This window comes from Phalacrocorax aristotelis, chromosome 2 (genome assembly GCF_949628215.1).
Source record: "Phalacrocorax aristotelis chromosome 2, bGulAri2.1, whole genome shotgun sequence".
Taxonomy (NCBI): domain Eukaryota; kingdom Metazoa; phylum Chordata; class Aves; order Suliformes; family Phalacrocoracidae; genus Phalacrocorax; species Phalacrocorax aristotelis.
Genome location: NC_134277.1, coordinates 130,017,565 through 130,042,342, shown reverse-complemented (window position 1 = coordinate 130,042,342; position 24,778 = coordinate 130,017,565). Strand labels below are relative to the sequence as shown.

The 24,778-nt window shown below is 39.2% G+C and overlaps 1 protein-coding gene and 1 non-coding gene across 3 annotated transcripts; both read left to right on the top strand.

Moving 5' to 3' along the window:
- The first annotated feature begins 249 nt into the window (after nucleotides 1–249).
- On the top strand, nucleotides 250–339 carry TRNAY-GUA (transfer RNA tyrosine (anticodon GUA)). The gene is given in 2 exon segments: nucleotides 250–286; nucleotides 304–339. It is a non-coding gene; the product is annotated as a tRNA-Tyr (tRNA).
- Nucleotides 340–1,004: 665 nt separating this feature from the next.
- Nucleotides 1,005–24,778, top strand: MYBL1 (MYB proto-oncogene like 1). 2 transcript variants are annotated; one of them, XM_075085151.1, is made up of 16 exons: nucleotides 1,005–1,199; nucleotides 4,874–4,976; nucleotides 5,095–5,166; nucleotides 8,140–8,232; nucleotides 9,279–9,499; nucleotides 11,313–11,496; nucleotides 11,722–11,796; nucleotides 13,288–13,392; nucleotides 14,615–14,848; nucleotides 15,164–15,532; nucleotides 16,017–16,159; nucleotides 16,568–16,682; nucleotides 18,378–18,494; nucleotides 18,581–18,685; nucleotides 20,643–20,822; nucleotides 22,597–23,840. In XM_075085151.1, the coding sequence occupies exons 1-16, from the start codon at nucleotides 1,180–1,182 to the stop codon at nucleotides 22,723–22,725; spliced, it is 2,265 nt and encodes a 754-aa protein (XP_074941252.1). In that variant the 5' UTR covers nucleotides 1,005–1,179; the 3' UTR covers nucleotides 22,726–23,840. The 2 variants fall into 2 exon arrangements, with proteins under 2 accessions (XP_074941252.1, XP_074941251.1); XM_075085150.1 differs by lacking the exon at nucleotides 20,643–20,822 and having other exon boundaries at nucleotides 1,051–1,199; nucleotides 22,597–24,778.

Below are 24,778 nucleotides of genomic sequence, written 5' to 3'. Positions count from 1 at the left end.
GTGGTGTGCAGGGCTGGGGGCGCCGTGCTCGCCCCTGCCCTAACCGACCCGCCGGTAGGAGGGAGGGGGCCCTGGCTGCGGGAAGTCTCCGCTCGGCGTTCGCCCTGTCAGACGCGGGGCGCCGGCGATCTCCGGTCTGAAACGGGTCTTTACGCCCCAGCCGTTCCCGGGGAGGGGGCCGCGGCGCAGCCTGCTCGCCGTGAGGAGCGCTGGGGCTGTGTGCCGCGGTGCAGCCGCGGCGCCCAGCTCCCTTCGATAGCTCAGCTGGTAGAGCGGAGGACTGTAGAGGCGCGGCCCGCGGGAATCCTTAGGTCGCTGGTTCGATTCCGGCTCGAAGGAGTAGCACAGTTTTTGCGTCGCCGCGCGGGGCGGCCGCCGGTTTTTTTTCGTCAGGAGCTCTCTCCCCCCTCGCCCACCGTTGCCGCGGGTGGCGTGCGCGTGCTTGCGCCGGGGCGTAACGGGCCCGGGGTGGGGGGGGGAAGAACGAGGAAGACTCGCTCCCCCGTCATGCTTCGCCCCCCCGCCCCTCCCCCCCCCCGCGGCGGCAGCGGGCGCCAGGCCACGCCCCCCGCCCGGGTCGCGTGCGGCGGCGGTGGCCAATGGGACGGCAGTCCGCCTGCGCAGATTCAAACGGTGGCTCTGGAAGGAGGCTGGGCGCGAGATTCGGCGGCACCGACCGAGCCCGCCGCGAGCGCGGCGGCGGCGCAGCCCGGGGGGCAGCGGCGGGGCCAGCCAGCGGCGGGGCCGGGTGGGGCAGGGCAGGGCACGGCACGGCAGGGCAACAGGCCAACAGGCCAGGGCGGGAAGGCGCCGCCGGAGCCCGCGGCAGCTCTGACAGGAGCGGGGAGGCACCGCCGGGCGAGAGGGGGGCCGCTACGTGCTCCGTCCTTGCGGGCAGGGGCCAGGCCGAGCCATGCCTGACGCTCCGGGAGCCGGGCCGGGTCGGGGTTGAGGGCGGCCGCCGGGGAGCTGTAGACACCGTGAAGCTCCGCGGGGAGGAGGGGGCCGCCGGAGAAACCCTGCCCGCCCGAAGCCTCCCTGAGCCGCCAGCGCGCTTCTCCGTCCCCCGCCCGACCTGCCGCGCCACCCGGCCGCCAGAGGAGGAGGCCGGGTGGGGGCTCGGAGGCTCCGCGCCGCGTCCCGCTGCGCCGGCGGGCCCCCCTATGGTGCGCCCCGAGGATGGCGAAGAGACCGCGCAGGTGAGTGCGGCTGCGGGCCCCGCCCGGCCCAGGGGTCTCTGCGTTCCCCGCCCGGGCACCCCCCGCACGCCGGGATCCCCGCCAGGTGCCGCCGCCGTCCCGCCCCTCGCCCCCCCCCGCCGAGCCCTGCTGGCGCGGCTGTCGGCCTCCTTCCACCCCCCGGCCCCGGGTGTCACTGCCCGCCTCCCCTCCGCCCTCCGACCCCTCCCTCGCCCGGCACCCGCCCAGGTGGCCGTCCTCCCTGCGGCTCCGGAGTACCAGCTCCCGGGTATATGTCTCGCTGCTCTGGCTTCTATGCTTTCGCTCAAACCATTTTTGTTGTGGCTTACCTAGGCTTAGTTCTTCTGTGGTCGCTGAGCTTTTCCTGCCGGTTATTTTCCTTCTGCTGGAGTAATACTTTTTGCTTTTCTCCTCCCGAGTGGCTTTGGCACACCCTTGATGTAAGGTTTGGGACTGTTCAGTTAAAGCCGATGTTCGGGCCTGCTGATTGCCTCCAATATCTTAAATGCACCTACTTTCTCTGATTCGGCATATTCTTTGATTGAGGATGTTATTATCTAGCCTGCAGTCTTCCTGAGGGAGAATGTTTTCCTCGGGAGCTTCAGCAGTAGCCCCAGATGGTTTTGACACATCTTTTGTTTTATTGATATGAAAATGGGTGTGTCTTTGCTTTGTATCAAGAAGGTGGGCCTTGGACAACTGGTTTATTGTTATAATTATTCTTGTCCTAAATAGAAAATCAGTTTCTGAAAAGTGATAAAGAAATGTGAAAGCAGGATTAGGATTGAGAAGGGAAAAGGTATGCAATGAGTGATATTAATGCCAGAGTTACTTATGGCGTCAGGGGTTTACCGTGACTGTATGCTTCTCATGGAGTTGGGGGTGGTTTCACAGTTATGGATATTAAAACTGCTTCTGCATCTTCCTCTGACATGAAAAGAGTTCATAAATTAATCTCTTTCTGCAAAACTGCACCTAAACCAAGAAAACAATGCTTTTGGGTCCTGGTTGTGTAAGGAGCAAAGATTCATTAAGGGCCTTTGCTTGCTGAGGTTAACTGCTGGAGCTGTCTACATGTAGCTATCTGCAAGAATCAGCTCGAAGAGAGAATGTTTCTTGTTGCTCCTAATCTGTGTTCTGTAATTTAAGAGACTTTCCTCAGTGGTATTGCAAACAATAGTTTCATCTCTGCAAAGCTTTAGCTTGTATTATCTCTTGTGGCTATGGAGTGCTTTGATGTCATCATTGAAAATACAGCTGGCTGTGTATAGCAGAGGAACGTTTGATTAGAGTTCAGTAGCCCTGCAAGAATACTGTGTCAATGTGTGATGATGATGATACCGCCAAAACTAAATCATTGTAGCTATGAATTTACATAAAAGTGATTTCAAGATTGTTAATCCAGGTGTGGAGTAAGGAGGAAGTATAGTTGTTTTGCACCAAATGGAATCAAGTTTAATTTGGTTAAACTGCTCTTGGTTTTTGCATTTGGAAGCTTAATTTTCTCCTTTAATGGTTCTTAACTCAGAATTGTAAATATAGGTAGCACAGAACTCAGGAAATATGTTATTGTTCCAGATTTCTTAATGAAATTTGGTGGCTGTGTTCCACTTTAGTGCAGTATTGTGGTATGGTTTCATAACTGCAAAAGAATTGTCACATGAACTGTAACAACTCCATGTGTTTGAAGATATTTTAATCAAAAGCTCAAGTTAGTAGTCCTAACCATTCATGTATGTTTAATATACAATCTACTGGTGTACTGTTCTAAACAGGACCAAAGACTAAACAGTTATTCATGTGGAGTCAAGGTGCAAGAGAGCTTAGTGCCTGCTCAGCTGGCCCTTGTGCCTGGGAAGTGCACGGAGGTGGCTGTGCTGGTTTGGCTGTGGGACGTGTGCGCCGCTGGAGAACTCCAGCTGCAGGGCTCTTAACTGCCACTGCTGGCGGGGACACCACGTTGTCTGGTACCGGCCGTCTTGTCAGAATCACTGCTGTGTACGTGGGGCCTTTCCTCTTTTTTAAAATCCCCATGACTTTTCATGTAACTGAAGACTCTGTCCTTGAACTAGTTTGCTGTACAGTGGGTAAGGAGATTGTGTTGACAAACAGCTTAACCACAAGGCCAAATTTTAGTTATAAGTAAACTGTATGGCTTGCTTGGTATGAAATAGGATTATAATACTAAGATGTGCTCCTTATAATACAAAGAAACACTTCTGAAGTTTGTCAAGAACTTGTGGAAGTACTGTGAAGAAGTTGCTGTTGACCTTTCAACAAGCTCAATGCTTTGTATGTCACTGGCTCCACAAAGTTTTAGTATGTTTACATGTTACTATTTTTACTGCATCATGAAGCGAAGTAGGGCAAATCCAGATGTGTGGGATGTAAAGGCAATGTTAAAGACATGGGGTCTGCGGGAGCTGGGTACATAACTACCTTGTAGTAATGCTTTCAAGTAAGTAGTGCTCTTCTTGAATGACCATATTTTCATGTTAGCCATAGAGAACATTCTCACTTCCTGGGAAGTAACAAATATGTATCAATGGTTAATGAGCATGGTGTGTGGGCAAATTGCGTGTTCTGGAAAATAATGTAGAGGTCTGCCACCTAATCAGTTCTTGGGACACCAGCACAGGTTAATTCTGTTACTGGGAAAAGATATATTTTTTTAACCTTTGGTTGAAAAGTGGAAGTAACTTTTAAGGCTGAGCAGAGCTAGTAAATTTAGTTTTGAACATTAATTTATGATATTTATATTGTGCTTTATCCAGGTAATGAAACGGAGAAAACTTAAGATTGCCATGTGAAACTGCTTTTAATTAAAGTTGTGTATTTGGATGGGAGTCCCTTCTTGGTGTCTGCTATAACTAATGTAGAGGAACTGCTCATCTTGTTAGGCCTAGGTTTCCACATGTGTTTGAATTTACACTAACATGAGTCACTGACATCTAAGCTGAAGTAATATTTCCGTGAAACATTTCCCTGTGCTGCTTGTTCATAAGGCTTTGCTTATCAAGGCTGTGAAGTATGCATTTCTCCAGTAGATGGAGTGCGATCTACATGGAGTCACAGAGGTTAACCTGGTTTCCTGCCCTTCTGACTCTTAACTTACAGGGTCAGCCATGATCCGGTAGTTATTTCTTGCTGGAGTATTTATGCGTTAAGAGATCTTTATCTAATTCCTGTAACACTGAGGCAGCACTTCTGTTCGAGGCAGGAGCCCGCTTAAAATCTCAAGTTGGCGCTAAATTAGTTGGCACCCTGGTTGAGTGTGTTTGAGTTATGGAGGTGGAATATGAATGTACTTTGCAGACTAGCCAAACACGTTATCTTATAAGCTCATTTATATAAAATAACTTCATAAATGTGTTACAGAAACGTGATCCTAAGCAACAGCTTTTGATTCAAATTTGTCTTGACTTGGAATGAATTATCTGTCTGTATCCCAGCATGTGGCCTTGAAATTAAAATTAATTCTGTTCCTTTGACATGGTGAATATAGGGCACTGCTGGAGGCAGACCTTATGTTAATACAAATTACATATGTCATTTTAGAACAATGTGTATACAGATTGGAAAAAAGGTACAAGTAGTTAGGGAAAAAAGTTATTCAGAGTTTAAAAAAACCCCTTCTATTTCTATCTTCTTCACTCTTGTGTTGTATTCTGCAGTGAGGAAGATGATGACTTTCAATATGTGGACCATGACTATGAAGTTCCACAGCAAAAAGGTTTGAAGAAGATATGTAACAGGGTGAAATGGACACGTGATGAGGTAATACTTTATTGGCTTCAGTTTAATTCCTGTATGATATCAATAGCACATTAAATGTTATTTTGTATTGTATTGGGATATCATGTAAAATTTATTGGCTGAGGTTATGTCTTAACAGGATGAAAGGCTAAAGAAGCTGGTGGAACAAAATGGTACAGATGATTGGGCTTTCATTGCTAGTCATCTACAAGTAAGTTGAATCTCTGTTTCAGTTAAGCTTCCTCTTAATATTTATTTACTTTGGTCATATCCCTAGTTTGGAAGTGAGGTGAAATAGAAATCAGAAACACATAATAGTAAAAAATATTTTAAAGGATGCTTGTAAATTGGACTTGAGATCTAGCTCAGACCTTGGAGAACCTTCCCAGCTCAGGTTGGGTCTCAAGTGGTGGTCTGAAATGGTCAAAAATAATTTACGCTTTCTGTCCATGCTTGCTTTTTGTTTTCATTCTGGAACATATCCCTGCTTCCTATTGGTGGCATCACTTGTAGTGGTTACATCTGAAGCAGTTAGGAGAGTGGGTTGCGTCTGAAAGACTGCTTGAAAGGAGAAGGATCAATTTCTTAAACACCTTTGGAAAAGGGGGATGAGGTAGTGGATTTTTTTTTTTGTTTTGGTGTTAGGTGTTTTTTTGGTCTTTTTTTTTCCCACAGTGATGTCTGCTTCCCCAACATATGAAAACTTTCCCCCCAACAGTAACTTCAGTTGTTACGAATGGAACCTTAGCAGGTTTCTTGGAAGTTTCCTACTGGAACAGAACAAGAAATTTTAAGTGTCAATGGTCAGGTGAAACAAGTAAAGGAGCTGTTTGTTCAAATGATAAATGACTCCTCAGCTGCATGAGCTGCACTGGTAGAAAATACATACAACTAGAATCCATTATGTTTGTTTCTCTTCTGATAAAATGTTATAAAATGCCTACTATAAAAATGTGACTAGAATCTAAGGTTGAAATCACTACTTAAGTGGTATTGAATATTCAAATGTTAAAAATAAAAAAATTACACCCCCCCCCCCCTTGTGGCTGTTATAATATTGAGTGGGATTATATGGTTATATTAAATCCCTGTGTAACTAGGTAAAAATAGACTTGAATTCTAAATGCTGAACTGCTAACTTTTCAGTGTTCTCTTCATATTTGTGCAACTGTGGTGCTTCTGATTTTTTTTCCAGGTGGCAAAGTATAGATATCGGGAAACAAACTCAAAGCTTCTAAATTTAAGGAGTACCTAAGCTTACATATGTATTATCCCCTTCCAAAAAGCAGTGAAATGAGTGAATGGCAGAGAAGAGATACTATCCAAAAGCTTTTATATTAAACTGTTTAAAAATACAGTGTTTGGTGATACTGGTCTGCAGGTGTAGTATGGAGTTGCATTTAACGGATCTAATAGTTTAATTTAATAAAACATTCTCCACCTGAAAACATGCTGCTGGAGAGAGAAAGCTGTTGTTCATTTGGACCCAAGTGAGGTTGAAAAAAGGCTCCCCAGCTATCATGGGAAACATGCATGGATAATCAGGTTGCCCACTGCAGATGTTTGGAAGATGGATGGTTGATGTTGGAAGGAACATCTCAAGGTCATCTAGTCCGAGGCCCCTGCTCAAGCAAGGTCAGCTGGAGCAGGCTGCCCAGGATACTGTCCTGTTGGGTTTTGAATATCTCCATGGATGGAGTCTCCACAGCCTCTCTGGTTGTCCTATTGCAGTGTTCAAATTACAAAGCCAAATAATAGAGGCTGGTGTAATTAGAACGTACGCTGTTATTGATGGTCTCTTGCTAGGAAAACCAAGTGTATCTTGAGTTACTAGCATGTAAAGGTGCTCAAACTGCCATGTTTTCAGAACCCCATTTCACTATTGGGCTGGGCACAAGTAAACCTTCCCTGTATTCTACCCAAAAAAGTGACGATGGCTTAAAGGTGACTCTCAAGAGAGGAAACACAGCTTGCATTCTCTTCAAATTTGTTGTGGCTAAGGCAGACCTGAAATGATTTTGTTGTTTCATCCCATCATTTGTTTTGCTCTTCTCCCCCATATATGTAATGATTTAAGAAATGTCTGGAAGGCAAAAACACCAGAAAGCCAAAATTTCAGAATTTTTCTCTTGAAAATGGCAGCAGCTATCCTATGTTGAGTCTGCCTTTAACAGCTTGTCTCTACCAGGAAATGATGATGTTTTGTAACAAACACTAGTGTGCTTTTAATCATACGGTGTCTACTTGTGATTAGCTTGAAAGTACTGTCATCAATGTAATTTTAGATGTAACAGTGTTTTGGGTGTCTCTGGTCTTGCAGATTGCTTCTTGTTTAACCTCATCTTGGCATGGTAATGCCATTACTTGGTAGGCAAGCACAGCAAACCCTTGACATCAGTACTTGCTATCCAGCAGCTTGTACTGAAGAGAGTAAACCATCATGTCCCAGTGTTATAAAACATGTACTAATCAGTATGCTATGCTGGGGCAGGCTCTTATCTGCATATTTCTAAGGATTGAACCAACTAGCGAGAGAGTCCCAAACTTTCCTACAGACAGTTTATACGAGGCTACGTGAAAGCTTACTTCTCTTTCATAACTGGGAACAATATTTCAAAAGATCCTTAGTGAAGCTACAGAAAAGCACCATCTGTCCTGAGCAGGAAAAAGCAATGTTGTTTAATTAGTATGTGTTAGGTAAACTTGATATAAATCTGTCTTACTTAACACTCTAGTAAAGAGCTGAGAATATATTAATTTGAGACTTGGAAAAAAGTTTGTTGTCTTATTTGAAAGAAAAAGATTTCCTTTAAAATGTCTTTCCTTGTATAGGTTATAGATAATGTCAAAAGCATGTCAATCACATGAAGTTCAGAGAAGGTCTGGAGTAATGATGACAAAAATAATTATAAGTTTTTCTTTAAAGAAGAGAGTGTTCTGAATTTGATTATCAAGTAAGAACATTGAAGTACTTAGAGCTTTGCAAGGCTGTTTTTTCTGGAGAAGAGCTTTTATAAGCAAATGGAAGAATAAATAATAAGGGAGAATTTAACTATTATACTTAGAACAAAGGTCTGAGTAAGGCTTTTAATTTGAAATAAGCTAATAATTCTGGCTAGCTAATATTTTGGTTTTATGTATTCAAGAGTTTAACAGCTACACTGGTCTTCTAAAACTATTTCAGAATCGTTCAGATTTTCAATGCCAGCATCGATGGCAGAAGGTACTAAACCCAGAATTGATTAAAGGTCCCTGGACTAAAGAAGAAGATCAGAGGGTAATAAAACCTAATTGATACTGTACTCTTTTACTGTAATAAAACTGGCATATGACTACTAAGAATGTGTACATTTTCTTAGGTTTCATCCCCACAGTGATGCTGTCTGATGCATCTTGTGACATAGGTAATTACATTATGCTGTGTGAGAAGGAAAAAAACCGCAGCTGCTCTTAAGTAGATGGAATGTCTGGTCTGCTCAAGCATTTAATATCCCTTTGTTCAGATCACTAGCTGAGCTACTCTGGCTTACCAAGTAGAGGAGATACCTTTACAGCACTAAAGATCAAAGGACTTATTTACATCTTTTGTTCCTCAAACCCACCAGACTTAAAGGGGTTGGGAATAAGGGAAATTATTTCATACTCTACTGTTAAAGAAGCTAACAATGGTGTTAGACCTCTTTTCCCCATCTCTGTTAATCCACACTGCAGCTTTTTGCCTGCAAAACCTGGACTGCCCTGTAGGGAGGTGCACATACAGCTTTCACATGTGATGTTTCAAATCGACTGCTTATTCCCACTTATAAAAGCTGTTTTAAGATGTTTAAAACTAGTATTTGTCAACTTATGAATATGGTCTTCCAAATCTATTTATTTACAGTTCTCATCAGTCTTCTAAGAAAAAGCTTCTAATGTGTAAAAACACATAGAAAAGGGATGAAGGTTGGGCATAGAGGTGGGGGTGTTTTTTCTCATACATATGTTGTTGAAAAAAGTCAAACCAAGTATCTTTACCAGCTTCTCTTTTGGTCTTTCCTAACATCAGCTTATGCTATGGGTTACAGAAAGAAAACTTCTAAATGAACGTTTTCATAGTATATACTTATATTCTAAACGCAGTGAATTTGGAGTTAATAAGCAATTTTTTGTTTTCTTTAAAAATAATTTTTAAAACCCTAAGTTGCTGTCTGCCTCCTTAGGCCTAGTATCTTACAGAGTTGTCTATTATAATCCTATCCTAAAATGTGAGTTTATCAGTGTTCTCAGTCTTTGATTAGGAAAACTAGGGTATGGAATTATAATGTGCTTTCATCTGTGTTCCAGGTTATTGAATTAGTTCAGAAGTATGGTCCAAAGCGCTGGTCTCTAATCGCAAAACACCTGAAAGGAAGAATAGGCAAGCAGTGCAGAGAGAGATGGCATAACCATCTCAATCCTGAAGTAAAAAAATCTTCATGGACGGAAGAGGAGGACAGAATAATCTATGAAGCTCACAAGCGTTTGGGAAACCGATGGGCTGAAATAGCAAAGCTTCTTCCTGGAAGGTGCTTTTCCACTCAATTTGTGTTAAATATTGGAATATGGAAAGTGGTCATTGCACAACTCTTTCCAATGTGTTAGTCAGAGACCATCAGTTAAAACTTACATCATCTTTGTCTGGATAGATACTGAAATTTTCAAAGATCTTTTGCACTTGATTATGTATTTTTAAAAAGCCATAAAACCAATAAAGAGACCTCTAACGCTCAGCAGGTTCTTTCAAAAATCCTCCTGTTCACTTACAAAAAAAACTGTAGCAGAGCTGAAGAGTAACTGCGTGTAATAGTGCAAGAATGCCTTAACATTGTATGACTTGATATCAAAGTGCCTTCAGTAATATGCATTTGGGTGTGACTTCATTTTTGGCTTTAGATCAGAATTTCTTTTTTTAAAATTTATTTTTTATGGAATACTTCTTGTTAAGACACTCAAAAGAGAATCTTAGTAACTTTCAAAAGTCTGGGTTTAGGAGTCATGCGCTGCAAAGCTAGTGGTTTACCATGTAGTCTCAAAGTTAAGAATGAATTGTATATATTGTTCTCCTTATCTGTGTTTCCAGTGTGATTGCCAAATTACATGCTTGTGGAAAACAGTTTTAGTGTTTAAAGAGTTTAATGAAATAAACTTTTTTACCTTGTACTGTTAATTGAAACTCAATGTTAAGCTGTTCCTCTCTGAATTCAGTCTGTGTGTCCAGGAGGTGACTGCCTAGCTCTGCCTAAGGAATGTCAGCACTTGTTATGTTGGGAGAATGAGTCGTTAGAGATGTGTGTTTAAAAATTTGACATTTTGACTAAGTACACAATCCATGAATCACAGGAAATCCTTTGGAGGAATGAATGGGAGGAAATCGATTGCATCTTAATAGAATTTCAGAGAGGGAAGATGAGTTTGTAAGGACAGTGGCATTCCTAATAAACTTGTTTGACAGTAAATCCAAGATGAGACTCTTAGCTAGAGGTTGGATGCTAGACCTAGAAGATTTGTAGAGTTTAACACTAGTGGGATGCAAAAGGGGAATACTTCTTGGAGTTGAGCTTAAATGAAGAATGGAGTTTAAAGCAATTTTTATTTCTCTGTACCTCTCTCTAAAGCTAGTAGTAATACTGCTAGTATTTTTAGACTGTAATGCATTCATACTCTACTCTTGCCATAATGCTTGTCTAGCATTAAAAGTAATTTCAGTGTGCTTGTCAAACTGCAGACATTTTTTTTTTTATCAAGTGGAATGACACTGGGTGCTGGTCTTCTGCCATGCCTGCTTTTCCCATACAAGATCAAGAGCACCAGGAAGTAGGGGGATGTTCTTCCACTAAGCTGCACATAAAACTCAGAGCTGGGAATGTAGGCTGTCTTTTTTTCTTTTTTCTTTTTTTTTTTTTAAGAAGAGATGTCTTCCAGCAGCAAACACTGGCTGCAGTGCCCTTATGCTGTGGGACAGTTGGGTGATTGCCTTAGCTTTGTGTTCTGCAAACTTGTAGCAGAGGGTAAATAATGCAGTGACAGAGAACACAGGGTTGCTGCAAGTATCCAAGAAAAAAGGTTCTCACTCATGATAATAGCTAGAATGAAGGCTTTCTCTTTTGCTGCTTTTACTTTCCCGCAGAGTTGAAGTTTAGTAGAAGGAAGTTTTGAAAAGAGTAGTTTTCTAGTCATTATGCCAAAACCTCACTGATAATAGAACTTGCAGTCCAAGCTGCTGGAGCTTTCTAGGTTAATCCGAAGTCACAAATCCACTGTACAAACCCTGTAAATTATGCCATCTATTAAATTTTGAGATACAGAAACCAGTCACTGTTGTATACACTTTCATTTTAGGACTGATAATTCGATTAAAAATCACTGGAATTCAACAATGCGGAGAAAGGTGGAACAGGAAGGATATTTACAAGATGGTATAAAGTCTGAAAGAGCTAGTTCATCCAAACTTCAGCCCCAACCTTGTCTGACTATGGAACACTTGCACACTCAGAATCAATTTTACATACCTGTTCAGACACATGTAAGTTTGAAATCCAGAATAACTAGTATTTCCCAGTTTCAAATAATTCATTGCATTTGGAATGAGAAACAAATCTGAAAGAATGAAGATCTGTTGAGTTTTTTTGTGATATTGTGGTAACTTAGGATTTGTAAGCTGTAATAAATAGTTTATGTACAATAAACTAGAGATAATTTTGTAGTCTCATTTTTTTTAGGGTTTATAAAACGATTTATGTCTTTTCAGATTCCAGTATACCAGTATGCCTCACCGGAAGGCAGCTGTCTAGAGCATGCTTCAGCTTCTTCCAACTTAGCTCAGGTAAATTGTTATCGGGCATCATAAATGAAGACAATGTACTGTGTGTTATGCTATAAAATGAAGAGTTTAAAAACCTGCTACTTCAAAATGTCTTTAAGGCTTTAGCATTTACCTAAATTTATGTAAGTGTTCTTCTGTAAGTAAGCTTGCTAGCTTAGTTGGTAGTTCTAGGTAGCAAAAAAGGAGCTGACTGTACATCCCAGAAACACAGCGGTTGTCCTCATTTCTGACAGAAGTATGGCTTAAAACATAGTCTACTAGTTAAATCTTTAGGTTGAAATTATGACCGGTGAGCATTACCTAGCTTCTGAGAGACTTAACGACAAGAATTTACTACATTTATATATATATATATCTGTGATAAATACAACCCTGTTTGAAAGACTCAGTTCAAATAACTTACTGTGAATTACACTTCTGGCTGTGCTTTTTTTATTCTCAACAGGTTTTAGTTTTTTTCTGACTGATAAACTCCTGTCAGTCAGCTGAAGATGCTTTTTCATGCAAAAAATAATTGGTTATGTTTATTTCCTTTTGCTCCTTTGGCCTCACTTAGAATATATCTGAAATTCCTCACGTGTTGCAGACTGAATGTAGATCATGGTTTGTAATACGACTTCCTGGAAGAATTTTTGTGAATTTAACATTAGTAAAAAACCTATTTTGACGCGGAGAATAATATGTATTTTGTTTGTGCTAGGTGTGTTAAAGGCATTCTGCAGAACTCTGTACCTAACCTATAGTTTCCCTGTGTGGGTCATCTGTTTCATGTTGTATTTTCCTCCCTGATCTCAGGATAAGAATAAAACTCATAACAAAGCCTCCTATGGCCTTTGACACTCTGGATTGCCCTATACAGAAAAGTATATGATACTTTCTGCTCCTTGAAGTCCCCCTAAACTGGGGAGTGTAACTAATTTTGAAGCTCATGGCATATATCCTAACTTTTTTGTATTTATAGCAATAACAGAAAGTTTTAAGGAGGTTGAAAACAAACAAACTAACCAAAACCAATTAATTTTCTTTTCTGATAGTATTGGGAGGATTGCATGTATAGATACTCTATCAGCAAATGCTGATTTGAAACACTTTCTTGTACGCTTAGTGAGGATAAATAACTCAAAATTCTAGAAAGGACATGAAAATGCAAACACATCTACCAAGGTGCCAACGTTGTTGCTTCTATTAAAGACAGAAATGAGTGCCTTTTGGTTAAAAAGTGCTATAGCATGCTGAGCATTAGCAGGCCATATTAGAAACTTGTTGAAATATTAACTTGTATACCACTTTAATATCGGATCCATCTCCTGGTAATTGCTGGAGTTGTTTCTCTTGCAAGTGTATTACAAAATATAATACCGCTTGAACAGCTCTGTTCCACCTATGTGTGGATTTCTGTTTAAAATGTATCTGTGTTATAACGTAGAGTCTTTACTATGGAGGGGTGGTGGAGGTGGAAAATAGTAATCACTTCTTTCTTAAATTTTTCAGCAGTCATTTGTTGATGATGATCCTGATAAAGAAAAGAAAATAAAGGAACTTGAATTGCTACTTATGTCAGCAGAGAATGAAATCGGAAGAAAACGAGTGTCTTCTGTAAGGACTGTAAATATTTGAATATGCTTTACTGAGATTAATCCTCAGCAATTTAGTAATGGATGTTTGGTTTTGTTGTGTGTTTTCACCCGACCTTCTAAAATCAAACCTGTAGCTGTGGGGTTGTGAAACAAAGCCTAGCCATTAGAATTGAGGCAAATTATTTTTAGTGCATTTTTCTAAACTGTGAAAACAGCAGAAATATGACCTGCAATTTGGCCGTTGTTCCTAAGACCCAGGACTTTAATCCTCTTCAAGAGGTAGCATGTTTGTTGGTATCACCACCATTCAGTTTTACAGATCAGCAGTGTTGATCACCTGTTCAACAGAGAAAGGTGAAAAATATATAGGTTTTGCCCTATTTGATTTCAAAATGTTGTGTAGATTATATTTTTATCAAAATTCTATGTGAGTGCTTGTAATACTTAATAACCAGATTTGGACAGGACAAATGGTATATAAATTTTGTGCTGTACAAAATTTATGTGTACCTCAATGGAATGAGGGAAATTTGCAGATGACAGTCAGTTATTTCCTCAGGAACAGAGGGCTGTGAACAACATCAGACACCTAACCAACACAACGATATTGATCACTAATTTAGATTACAGGTGAACTTCCAGTTTTTTGTGGTGGGACTATTCCTGGCATTCTCTTGAAACAGTGCAGTGTTCTGCTTATCTAGTGCAATCTGTATTGCTTCTAGATTTCCAGTAAAAATTAAGATCTGTTCTGTGAGTTTCTAAGCAGTGTACTAAAAGGGATAACCATTTAGAAGTTAAGTAAACTGTCAATGCAGAATCTGCGTTAAAAAAAAAATCATATCAAACAAGAAGTATTTAATGTTCTAGAAACAGTTTCTGATCTTAAAATATACCTGTGTTCTATAGTGAAGATGACTTCATAATATACTGATGTTCAGAAACACGGGAAACTTGCATCAGAGATGTGTTCTGATACAACCCACGATTATCTAAGTTATAAGCATGTATAAGATGTGAATGAGAGGTAAGAAAAATCTTACACAATGTGAGAATGTTGAGTGTGTTAATGTAAGAAGGCTAACTGCATTAATGCAAACAGATAATCAGAGTTTGAAAAAGCAAAAATTAATAGTTACGCTTAGTCTTTCCACATACTACGTTTTTTTCCTCCCCACGGTCTCATAACGGACTCTTCAGCTTCTAAGTTGAACAAGATGAACATGTTTCTTACTTTTTAGCAAGCTGGAAACTTACCTTGTTGGTCTGGAAGTTTTGTCACGGAAGATTGTGTGTCTAATACACTAAATAGCCTTGGGGAACAAACAAGTGAGTTCTACAGCATGGATGAGACCCACGGCACATCTGTTCAGCAGAATTCACCACCTAAGTATTTGGCTGTGGAAGCAAATACAATGCTGTCGTCTCTACAAAACATTCCAGAATTTGCAGAGACTCTAGAGCTTATTGAATCTGTAAGTCTGTATTTATTCTAAAAAATGTTTATTTAGGAACACCAGGTTTTGCAATATGTGTAAAATACTCTTAAAATAACCTTATTCTGTACTTGTCTGTAGTTTTACCCATGTTGAGTGATTTTTTTATTGCCTGTTTTAAAAGAATTGTGTTTGGAAATGTTCAGTGTTTTAGGATTGTGTGAAAGATACAGGGAGAATAATTCATTATATGGCTTCTGGAGGTAGAGAGCTGTTAGACTGGCTTAGATGTTGTGAAATAATCTTGGATAACGCTGACAGTTATGTTTGAGTGTTTCACATCTTGCCTCATAGGATCCTGTAGCGTGGAGCGATGTCACCAGTTTTGAGCTTTCAGAGGCTGTTGCATCTCCTGTCAAGCCAGCTCCCGTAAAACTAATGCGGATTCAACAAAATGAAGGGGCTGCTGAGTGCCAGTATAACGTCAGCGTTGTGCTTGATGGCAAAAAACATAGTAGCATCAGTGGCGAGGAAGAAGCAGTTTGTCAAGCAACCCCAAATTTAACTAAATTCAGCACTCCACCTACTATACTAAGAAAGAAAAAGAGATTGCGTGTTGGGCAATCACCAGTTAATGAACTGAATGATGGCTTGTGTAATGATGCTATCAATGTTGCACTAAAGCATACACCAGTGAAAACACTACCATTTTCTCCATCGCAGGTGAGTTTGTTATTAAATATGGCTAAACTATGAAGGCTGCAGCGGGTGGATTATAAATTACAAGTACTTTCTTCCGTAGTCATACTTTGTAGCCTAAGCGTATATGTCTAGAAACTTCTTGAAACATCTGCATAAGGGGAGACATATTAAAAAGAAATTGTTAATTAACCTATTTCCTCTGTTTTGAAGAGTAACTTGGGGGGAGGGGGCAGCGACTTAAATCAGCTCACACTTTCTCATGCAAATAATTGTTGAGAGAGACCTATTGTCTCTGTGACCTAATTAAACAGTAGGGATTTTAAGGAGAAAACCAAGGTTTCAGCGATAAATATTGCAAATGTCTTGGAGTATAAGTCAAGAATAGTTGGAGTTTGTCAATAAAAGCCTTTCAGATATATACATATAATTTTTTTACTGTTCAGTGCAGTGGTGAAGTTTCTTCCTTTAAGATTGCTTAGGGGTTTTTTCCTCTCTTGTGCTTTAGTTTTTCAACACTTGCTCTGGAAATGAACAATTTAACCTCGAAAATCCTGCATTTACATCGACTCCAATCTGTGGGCAGAAAGTTCTTATTACGACTCCTCTACACAAGGAAATGACACCAAAAGATCAAAAGGAAAATGTGGGGTAGGGTTATTACATTAAACATCTGGTGGTGTTGCTCAAATAAAAACAAGTTTTCCTAAACATTGAAAAATTAGTCTACCTGTACACATACTGTGAATGAGTTTTAAAACCCCTAACACTTAAATACTTGTGTACAAACAAACTGGCTTCCTGTTTTTAACTTAACAGAAAGTGACTTGTACTCAGTTAAAATTTTTACTTTTTTAAAATACTGAACAAAATCCAATTAAAGTTTAATATACCTGGGGCAATGCTGTGGTGATCTTAATACTTTCAGATCCATGATGGTGTTATCTGTTGTGTAAATGAAGGTATTTTAAAATGTTTCTTAGATTCATTTTATTATGTTACTGTTGATAAAGTAAAATATTAAAATGCATGTGTGAACATTTTTCTATGCTTGAATAGTTTTAGAACTCCCACAATTAGAAGATCTCTTTTGGGTTCAACACCAAGGACCCCAACTCCTTTTAAAAATGCTTTGGCTGCTCAGGAAAAAAAGTATGGTCCCCTCAAACTTATGGTATGTGATGACATTGTTTATTTTCTTCTTTGTTAAAGTCTAAATGCCCTTTTGATTCTGAGATATTGTAAGCCTCAGCATGATCTTAGAAAGCATTTTGTAACAGTGCTGTTGTTTCAGGGATGTTCCATATTATGCTAGAGAACAGCTAGAATGTGAATCAAAAATGTTTCAGATTTTCTATGTTAGGTTAGTGTCCTTCAGTGTAATATAGGGGCGTTGTCTTTTTGAGTCGTATTTGGTACATATAATAATTTGATCCATAGTATCCTAAAATGCATTGGTTCCGCATCTGTGAGTTGTTTTAAATTTGTGTAGCCTTGCTAACACTGTACCTCTTATGAGGTGGTAACATCGTTGTCCGAGGTTTTAATTTTAATACTTCAGCATTCTGTTTTTTTCAAAAGAAAAATTGTGAGAGAGTGAATGAGTGTGGATCCTCCAACTGGATAATCTAGTAAGAGCAGACTGGTGCAGATGAATGTGACTGACTTTGTTATTATAAGCAACTTTCACATTTGACTTGAAAAACTGCATTATCTTTGAATCCTCTGGACTATATAAGAGCTGAGCTGCTTTCTGGCTTTTGTTCTTCTACAGTGCTATGACTGAAACTAGATGTTTACCACAGCATGCTAGTATTCTGAGAATTTTTTTGATGGGAAGATGTTTGGAAGTGTTTTATCCTTCCTAGGGGTTTAGTTGAGTGATGCCTACAATTTTCTTCATCCTAAAACCCAAAATCTTATTATAGCAATTAATGATTCCTCTGATTCTTTTGGCTCTCACAGAAGACACTTTTTGGTTGACTGTGGATAATGTTACTTTTTTTGGTTGTTCATTTGTTCCAACTGAATTCAATTTTTGCTCTCTTCTGAGCCTACCTGAGGTATGTTAATGCATAATAACTCTTGGAATTCAGTAGACATATGCTTTTCAAGTTCTGAAAAAATTCCAGTCAATATATATTGACTACTTCTTTTCTGCAAACACAGAAGGTAGCTCAGACTTTGCCACAGGGCTTGGCACCATCTGTGTTACCCTATAGATTCACAGTCTCTCACTATGCAAATGGAGTGGTTTGGCATTCCTGTTTCTGTCCACTATTAACCTCCTGTTCAAAATCAAATTTTGAGGGCTTAAGGGAATTCTTCTCCTGTTGGTACACAAAGGAGCCATCTGTATGGCTTCTGTGAAATTCTGTACTGTACTTAGGACTATCAATGTCTTATTCAAAGATTTGTGTTAAGATTGATAGAAATTCCTTTCCCAACAACAGTCATATTTTTACAGTTTTTTAGTATGTTTGTATGCATGTATGTATACATACATGTGATTATGTATGTGTTTAGTATATATGAAGTATTCTTACCCCTTTTGCCACTGGATAACCGTAGGTAATAAATGGAAACAAGTAGTTTGCGTGTCTTATTCAATGCTACCTTGCATTTTTGAGGCACTGTGTGGATATATGTTATATCTGGCTAGAAATAATGTGGAATAAAATGAATTAAAAAATCTGCATAGTATTGAAATGTTGATGTGTAGTTGTTAACTACAATAGCTTAAATCCTTTTTTCTGTTGCTATATTTTGCAAGATCTCTTGTGGCCTGCATGAGCTGGAGGTAGAATATGGTAAAAACTAGCAACTAATCGACTTCCTGTATTTTCTCCTTCAATTTTAATTAACTTAGTCACAACCACTTGCCTTCTTGGAGGAAGACATTAGGGAAGTTTTGAAAGAGGAAACTGGAACGGATATATTTCTCAAGGAGGAAGATGACACTGTGTATAAAAGCTGCAAGCAGGAGGTAACATTACAATAATAATTTCAAATAGGAAATAACTGCTTTTAAATAATAATTTACAATTATTCTCTGCAAAATGTTAATTGCAGCACAACTCTTCTAAAAAAGTCAGAAAATCACTGGTCCTAGATCCATGGGAAAAAGAACAGGTTGGTGCCCAGCTCTTCCCAGAAGATAATAGTTTGGATGTACAGGTGAGTATTAAACTACTAAAGACCATCACTGGCAGCAATATTAATCTAGAACTGAGTAACTTTCATTCTATCAACTAAAATAAAATGTTTGGATTGAGGCTAGATTCATAAATCTAGAAAGTGAAAATCACCTTTAGTTTGAAATATTACTTCACGTGCTAAAAGCAATACTTGAACACTGGGCTTGAATTCATGCATGAATTCTTCCTTTCAGGTGTTCAGAGCAGGACTGGTAAAGTAATGCAGATGCTTTGCAGATTTACTGTTATAGCAAAGCTGCTTCCATGCTGGCTACCTACAAACTTCAGCATATATGGCCCACTGAAGCTCTCTGTAATACACCAGGAAGATGGCATTTGCCCGTGTTTTGCATGCTTGACAGTCTGGCAGACACGTTCTGAAGACTGCATATTAGCAGCATGTCTTTCCTTTCCCGCATCACGTGGTAGGGGAATACTTACTAAGCACGTAGATGATGAGGCTTCTGGCCTTCGTCTGCCTGAAGGAATTTGAATACTTCTGCCTCAACAACTGACACATCAAGAGCTCAGAGATGGGGCTGTTTTGGTCCCTCATTCCTTTAAAAAGTAGCCCAATATTTTTCCAGTTGAGTGATTGAATAGATTACTCTCTAGTCTTGTAGTTTGTAGGAAAACCTTATTCTAATCTAGTTCTTAAATTAATGTATGTATCTGTTTAATTCTGAAAAAGTAAATGTCTGACTTTTGATCAGGTATAAAAAAAAGTATATTCAAGAGGTAGGAGCCAATGTCTTTGAAAAGAACAGGTGCTTAAGCCGTACCCCTTTCTGATTATTGTAGCTGGTTTTCTATATTCGCTTCCTAATGCCAAGCCTCGGTGTCTGTCTGCTGGGTGTGACGTGCTCTGCCACCTAGTGGAAACTCCTTACTTCCCCAAGAACATTTCTGTCTTCTGAGGAGCAGCGTTGCTGTGGCCATTCAAAACAGAAACAAAATATCCGGTGTTCTCTTAGTAACGTCTTGTTATGACATGGTATATTGTACATCACTGATGTTCAGGTTATTAAGCTAAAACCCAGATACGCTATGATGTTGTGGAACATTAAAGACAATGGACTGGGGAAAAATCGCTTTTCCTCCATTTTAATGAGGGATGCTGGTGCAGCAGGAACATTTGCTCTTAGCAAGAGAGATAGTGTTGGTATCTGATTAAAAAATGAAAAATATACCAATCCTGAAGTAGAAATTGTGTGTCCATGTGGCTTTAAGTTAGGAGTAAGGTCCTCCGCAGAATAAATATGTAAAGGTAGTTTAATGCAGTTTAATGGGGTGTTTTTGTAAGCAAACAAGCATATATGCCACTGTTACATCTGAATTTGCTCTCTAAAACTGTCATATACCTTTGTTCTGTTTTGCTATGGTGAAGATGGATTAATTTCTTTTTATTTCCATAAAGACTATCAGCCTATAAAAATCTTCTGGAATGAATCAATCCAGTGCTTATTTCAGTTCTTAAAGCAGTTCCTCCCCCTGATACTGATATGAACTTAATTCTTTTTACTCCAGTTTCCTTGTGCGTACTTCCACAAGGATCGTACCAGAAACGAATGACAAGCTTTTTCTTTAAAACTGTTCTGCAGTTACCGCTTTATCAAGTCTTGTTCTTAACAAAATGTAGTCAGCTGTAGCATGGCTTTATATGAAAGAAGCAGTCTACTCTGTAGTGCTCAAATAATGCTGGCAGCTACTTGTTCTACTGTGCTCAACATTGACTGTGAATCCCAGTACAGACTAGGCTAGTTCTTCATATACTGTTCATTACTTTTTCTTTTCAGATTCTCTCCTAGGGTCTTTTTGATTGTATTTGCTTTTTTTACATTTTGGCTTCTCTGACCACATCAGTCGAAGACTTTTTTTTTTTTTAAATTATATATTAATTATTATTCCTGTTCCCTACCCTCTTTTTTTGTCAATAGTCAGAAAATGCATATACCACATCTTTATTAATGATACCATTGTTGGAAATACATGACAACAGATGTAACCTGACATCCGAAAACCAGGATACAAATCCAGCAAACAAAGCAAATGTGGTAATTAAGAAGAAACTGAATGCATGTGCTTCAAAAAATGTCAAAATGGAGAAAACTCTTCAGGTCTGGATGCAAAGAATTCTGTTAGTTGTGTTAGCAGATTAACAGAGGATTTCTTTTTGGTTTCTGTCTTGTACTAATGTCTAGAACTGTTCGATTCAGTGATCTAGTTTCGATCAGTGTTTCCATGATCCTAATTTCTTGTAAGTTGGTCATTTGTCCATGAAGTGTTTATTCATAGCAAAGTTCTTTAAATAAAACCCTGATGTTTCACTGAGTGGCCTCAAGATGTAATGTGGGGAAAAAAAATCAGGGTAGGGTAGACCTGCAAAACAGGTTTGGGTACCCAAGTCTAGCAGTAAGAAAACTTGACTTTGTGCGCACTAAGCCTCTATAACGCCAAAGTTTCTCAAATTTGGCTGGTGGTTACTTCATAATAAGCCCAGTGGGATTCATTAAGCAGAGTTCATTCACAGGTTCTGGTTGGTAATTGTTCTTGCAACATGCCTGTTCTTGTACATCTGTACATTTTCCATACTGTTAAAATGGTGGAACCTAGTTTTTCCTCTACGTGTGTCTTGATCGCCAGGTTTAGGGAGAGATTGTCTTCAACCTGACTTGGTACCGGTTCCAGTTTGCCCTACAGGGAGTTAATGTGTAAAGTTTTTCTGTCTTCTCAATATCTACAGCTCTGTATTAATTTAAAAAAAAAAAAAAGGCAGGGCACCTGGAGCCTGATCTTCCATGTCTCATGTAATTGCTTTAACAGCGATGTGTTTTTAAGTACAGAGACGCCGGTATTACTTTCTGATCCTTTCTTATGAGAAGAAAGAACAAACCTTATTTAGTTGTGATTTGCCAAAAAGAAAAAAAAAATTTAACTGCAGTGAATTGCAGCAAAGGTGGCCCAGAACTATGCTCTTACAAATACTTAAAAGGGGAGCTTAGTGATACTGTACCCGCAAATATTCTCATTGAACTCTCTCTTTTTGCTCTTTCCCTTGAGAAATTCCCTCTCAGTTTAGTGGCCTCTCTAACCATGGGTCCCTTCCATGAATCAAAGTCCTGCTAAATTTATAGAGAAACTCAAATGGCTAATTTTCTCTGTGCATCTATATGTGGAACTGATCCTTTGGATCACTTTCTAGCTCAGCATGGGAGGGAGAGAATCCTGCCTTCTTCACTATGCTACAATCTGCTAGTGTCAGGTCCAATTTAGAGCTGCTGCAAATCATCTTGAGATTCAATAAATCATGTAAACTTGCAGGGTTTGCTTCATGGAAGAAGCAGCACCAGCGGCTCAGTTATTCTTCCATTCATTATTTTTATTCCTAATTCCTTTGCCATTTCTAATATATTCCCAAAACATCTGAACATTCTTCCACAGCTGCCACTTCGGTTCAGTGAAATCCTTCACAGTATTCTTTTTCAGCTGCCAAACCATTTTACCTTCCTTGGTGTCTCCAGACAGCTGTCAATAATGTATTTTTCTGCCGGTTGAACTCAGCCCATTTAAAAGGGGAGGATATCCAAAGAGAAGATGACTTAATTAACTTCCCTTTTATGTATCAATTGTTGAACTAGTCTATTTTTAGGAGTGCGTTACATTTTCTGTGTTAGAACTTAAAGCGTAACACAGATGCGCTGCTGGGGAGCTGGGTTAAGGGGTAGAAAGGGAGCTTTGTCGCAGGTTTTAGGTATTATATTGTAGGACTGACTCCTCAGTAAAATACTCTATTGCTAGACTTGGATAATTTATTATTACTCTGAAAGGTTGTATGAGAATTGCTCGAGTATTTTAGTTAAAAGAATCTTTTTAACTGAATTTTTTTTTCAGTCAAATTGTGAATGGGAAGCAGTTGTTTACGGAAAAACAGAAGACCAGCTTATCATGACTGAACAAGCAAGACGATATCTGAGCACATACACGGCTACCAACAGCACTTCAAGGGCTCTGATACTGTGATGGTCACTGCAACTGACAGCCATCTCTTTCCATTGAAACTGACACAATGTTGAAGGCAATTCCAGCACAGTGCTTGTGAATTAAGTCTTTACTTAAGGACAGTCTGCCAAGGGAAACCTTAAAGCTACCTTAAAGCTTCCTTTCTTCTTCTGACTGACAAAGAACAGGCATGAAGCTCTCATAGTCTCTACAATGGGATATTGCAAACACTTCTGCAATGGATTTCTTTAATATTAAAAAAGTAACACCCTGAAATATGATAAAGAATGATAAAAAACATTGCAGTACTGACAACATACAGATTTTAGGTCTATTTTTCATATTTATTCTTTTGACTTGCATTGCTTTTTTTCTGATAGTGCATTTTTAATATAGAGTAGGTTTATAGGTTGTTACTGGTTTCCAAATGAGCAACATACATGACTGCTTTTGCTTATGTAGCATTTTTCTAGTATGTAAAGAAACACAATGGAAAGGAGTATAAAAGAAGGATAGAAAGTTGCACTACTAATTTTTTTGGTATGCTGCAAAACAATGAAATTAACTACAGTGTTAAATATATTTATTTGCAAATGGTACTAGAAATAGGCGGGGGGTGAATTAGGCTTTAGTGTAAAGCATCAGTATTTTCTTCGTAAATCTCAGAATGAGATGATTGTTGAATGTATTGTACAGTATGTAGGAACAGGGAAAATTTTGTAAATTGGAAAGGAGACTGTTTTTTATAATTTATTTTCATTTTAAAGCTTAAATGTAGATATTTATATGTATGCAGGTTGTCTAGAAGCCAACGTTGTTTCCTGTTAAAACAGCTAAAATGATAAAAGGACAAGTTTAAAGTATGGAATAGCAGAAGAATTACAGTGGTGAAAGTGTACGAATCTATACTGTATGTTACATCTACATAAAGATTGCACTATAACCCTTAAATCATGTTGGTCTACAAAACAATTACAAGGTACACCTCTATTGTACAGCAACTGTTCCTGTACCTTGTTTAAATATATTTAGAAAGGAATGGTGGGGTCCTGTATGTGACCCAGGAGTACTTTGTCCTGCATAGGAACTAAAAACTAATGCATTTTAAATATTTAAAAAAAAAAGAAAAAAAGAAACTTGGCACCTTGGATCTCAAAACAATTGTATCTGCACTTAAGTTTGACCGTTATATACTTACTAAATGTTTGAAGAGCAAAGAGAACATTCTTTTATTTATGAAAAATTTTTGTCCTTATTTAAAGGTATACAGGTCACAACAGTTGCTTTAGTTGCCTATTTTAGGTATTTGCACTTATTTTATGTCTTTTTTTGAAGGAATGTTTTGGCTTGCTTTTGTTGTAGAGATTTTTATGTAGTAAATTTTGAGCAAGTTATAATGGTGTGTTATCAGCAAATACTGACAGGTAAATAGAATTGTACACTGTAGTTTTAGTTATTTATAATTCAAACACTCTTCCTCTCCACTCCCGGGTGTGCTGCTACAGATAGTGGCAGAATCGGCTTGCTGCTATGAGAGATGGAAAGAGCGAGCATCATATGCACTGTATGTAAACTTACAAAAATGATGTCAGGTTCTCTAGTTAACTTTATGAGATCAACCAGTACTATGCAGGGTGTGGAAAGCATTCCTATCACTTTAATATCAAAGGTGGTAGAGGATAATTTATTAATGGAGAATTTTAACGTGATGAGTGGCACAAGGAAGGTAATGGGTTATTAAACTTTTTTAAACATCTCAAAGCTTACACAATCCTTATTTTTATGAGCTTTTTGATATTAAATATTTGCCTGGCTATGACAGCAGTAGGCATAAATATTTTTAGCAGTTTTTAATTAGCATCAAAATGTTAAGGGGGGGTGTGTATCCTATATAAGCAAGGGGGTCAGAAAGTATCCATCATGCCAGGATTACTCCTCACCTACGAAAACTGAGAGGAGGCGACTGGAATTCTTGGCAGTACTAGATTTAGCTGTGCATTACCAGAATGGATTTAACAGCAACATTTAATGCCAGAGACAGCATTTAATTCACCAAAAAAAAAAAAAAAAGAAA

Coding starts and splice junctions, on each gene's coding strand:
- MYBL1 (XM_075085151.1), top strand. CDS start 1,180: ATGGCGAAGAGACCGCGCAG. Junction 5,167..8,139: donor TCATTGCTAGTCATCTACAA/GTAAGTTGAATC, acceptor AAACTATTTCAG/AATCGTTCAGATTTTCAATG. Junction 15,533..16,016: donor TACCATTTTCTCCATCGCAG/GTGAGTTTGTTA, acceptor CTTGTGCTTTAG/TTTTTCAACACTTGCTCTGG.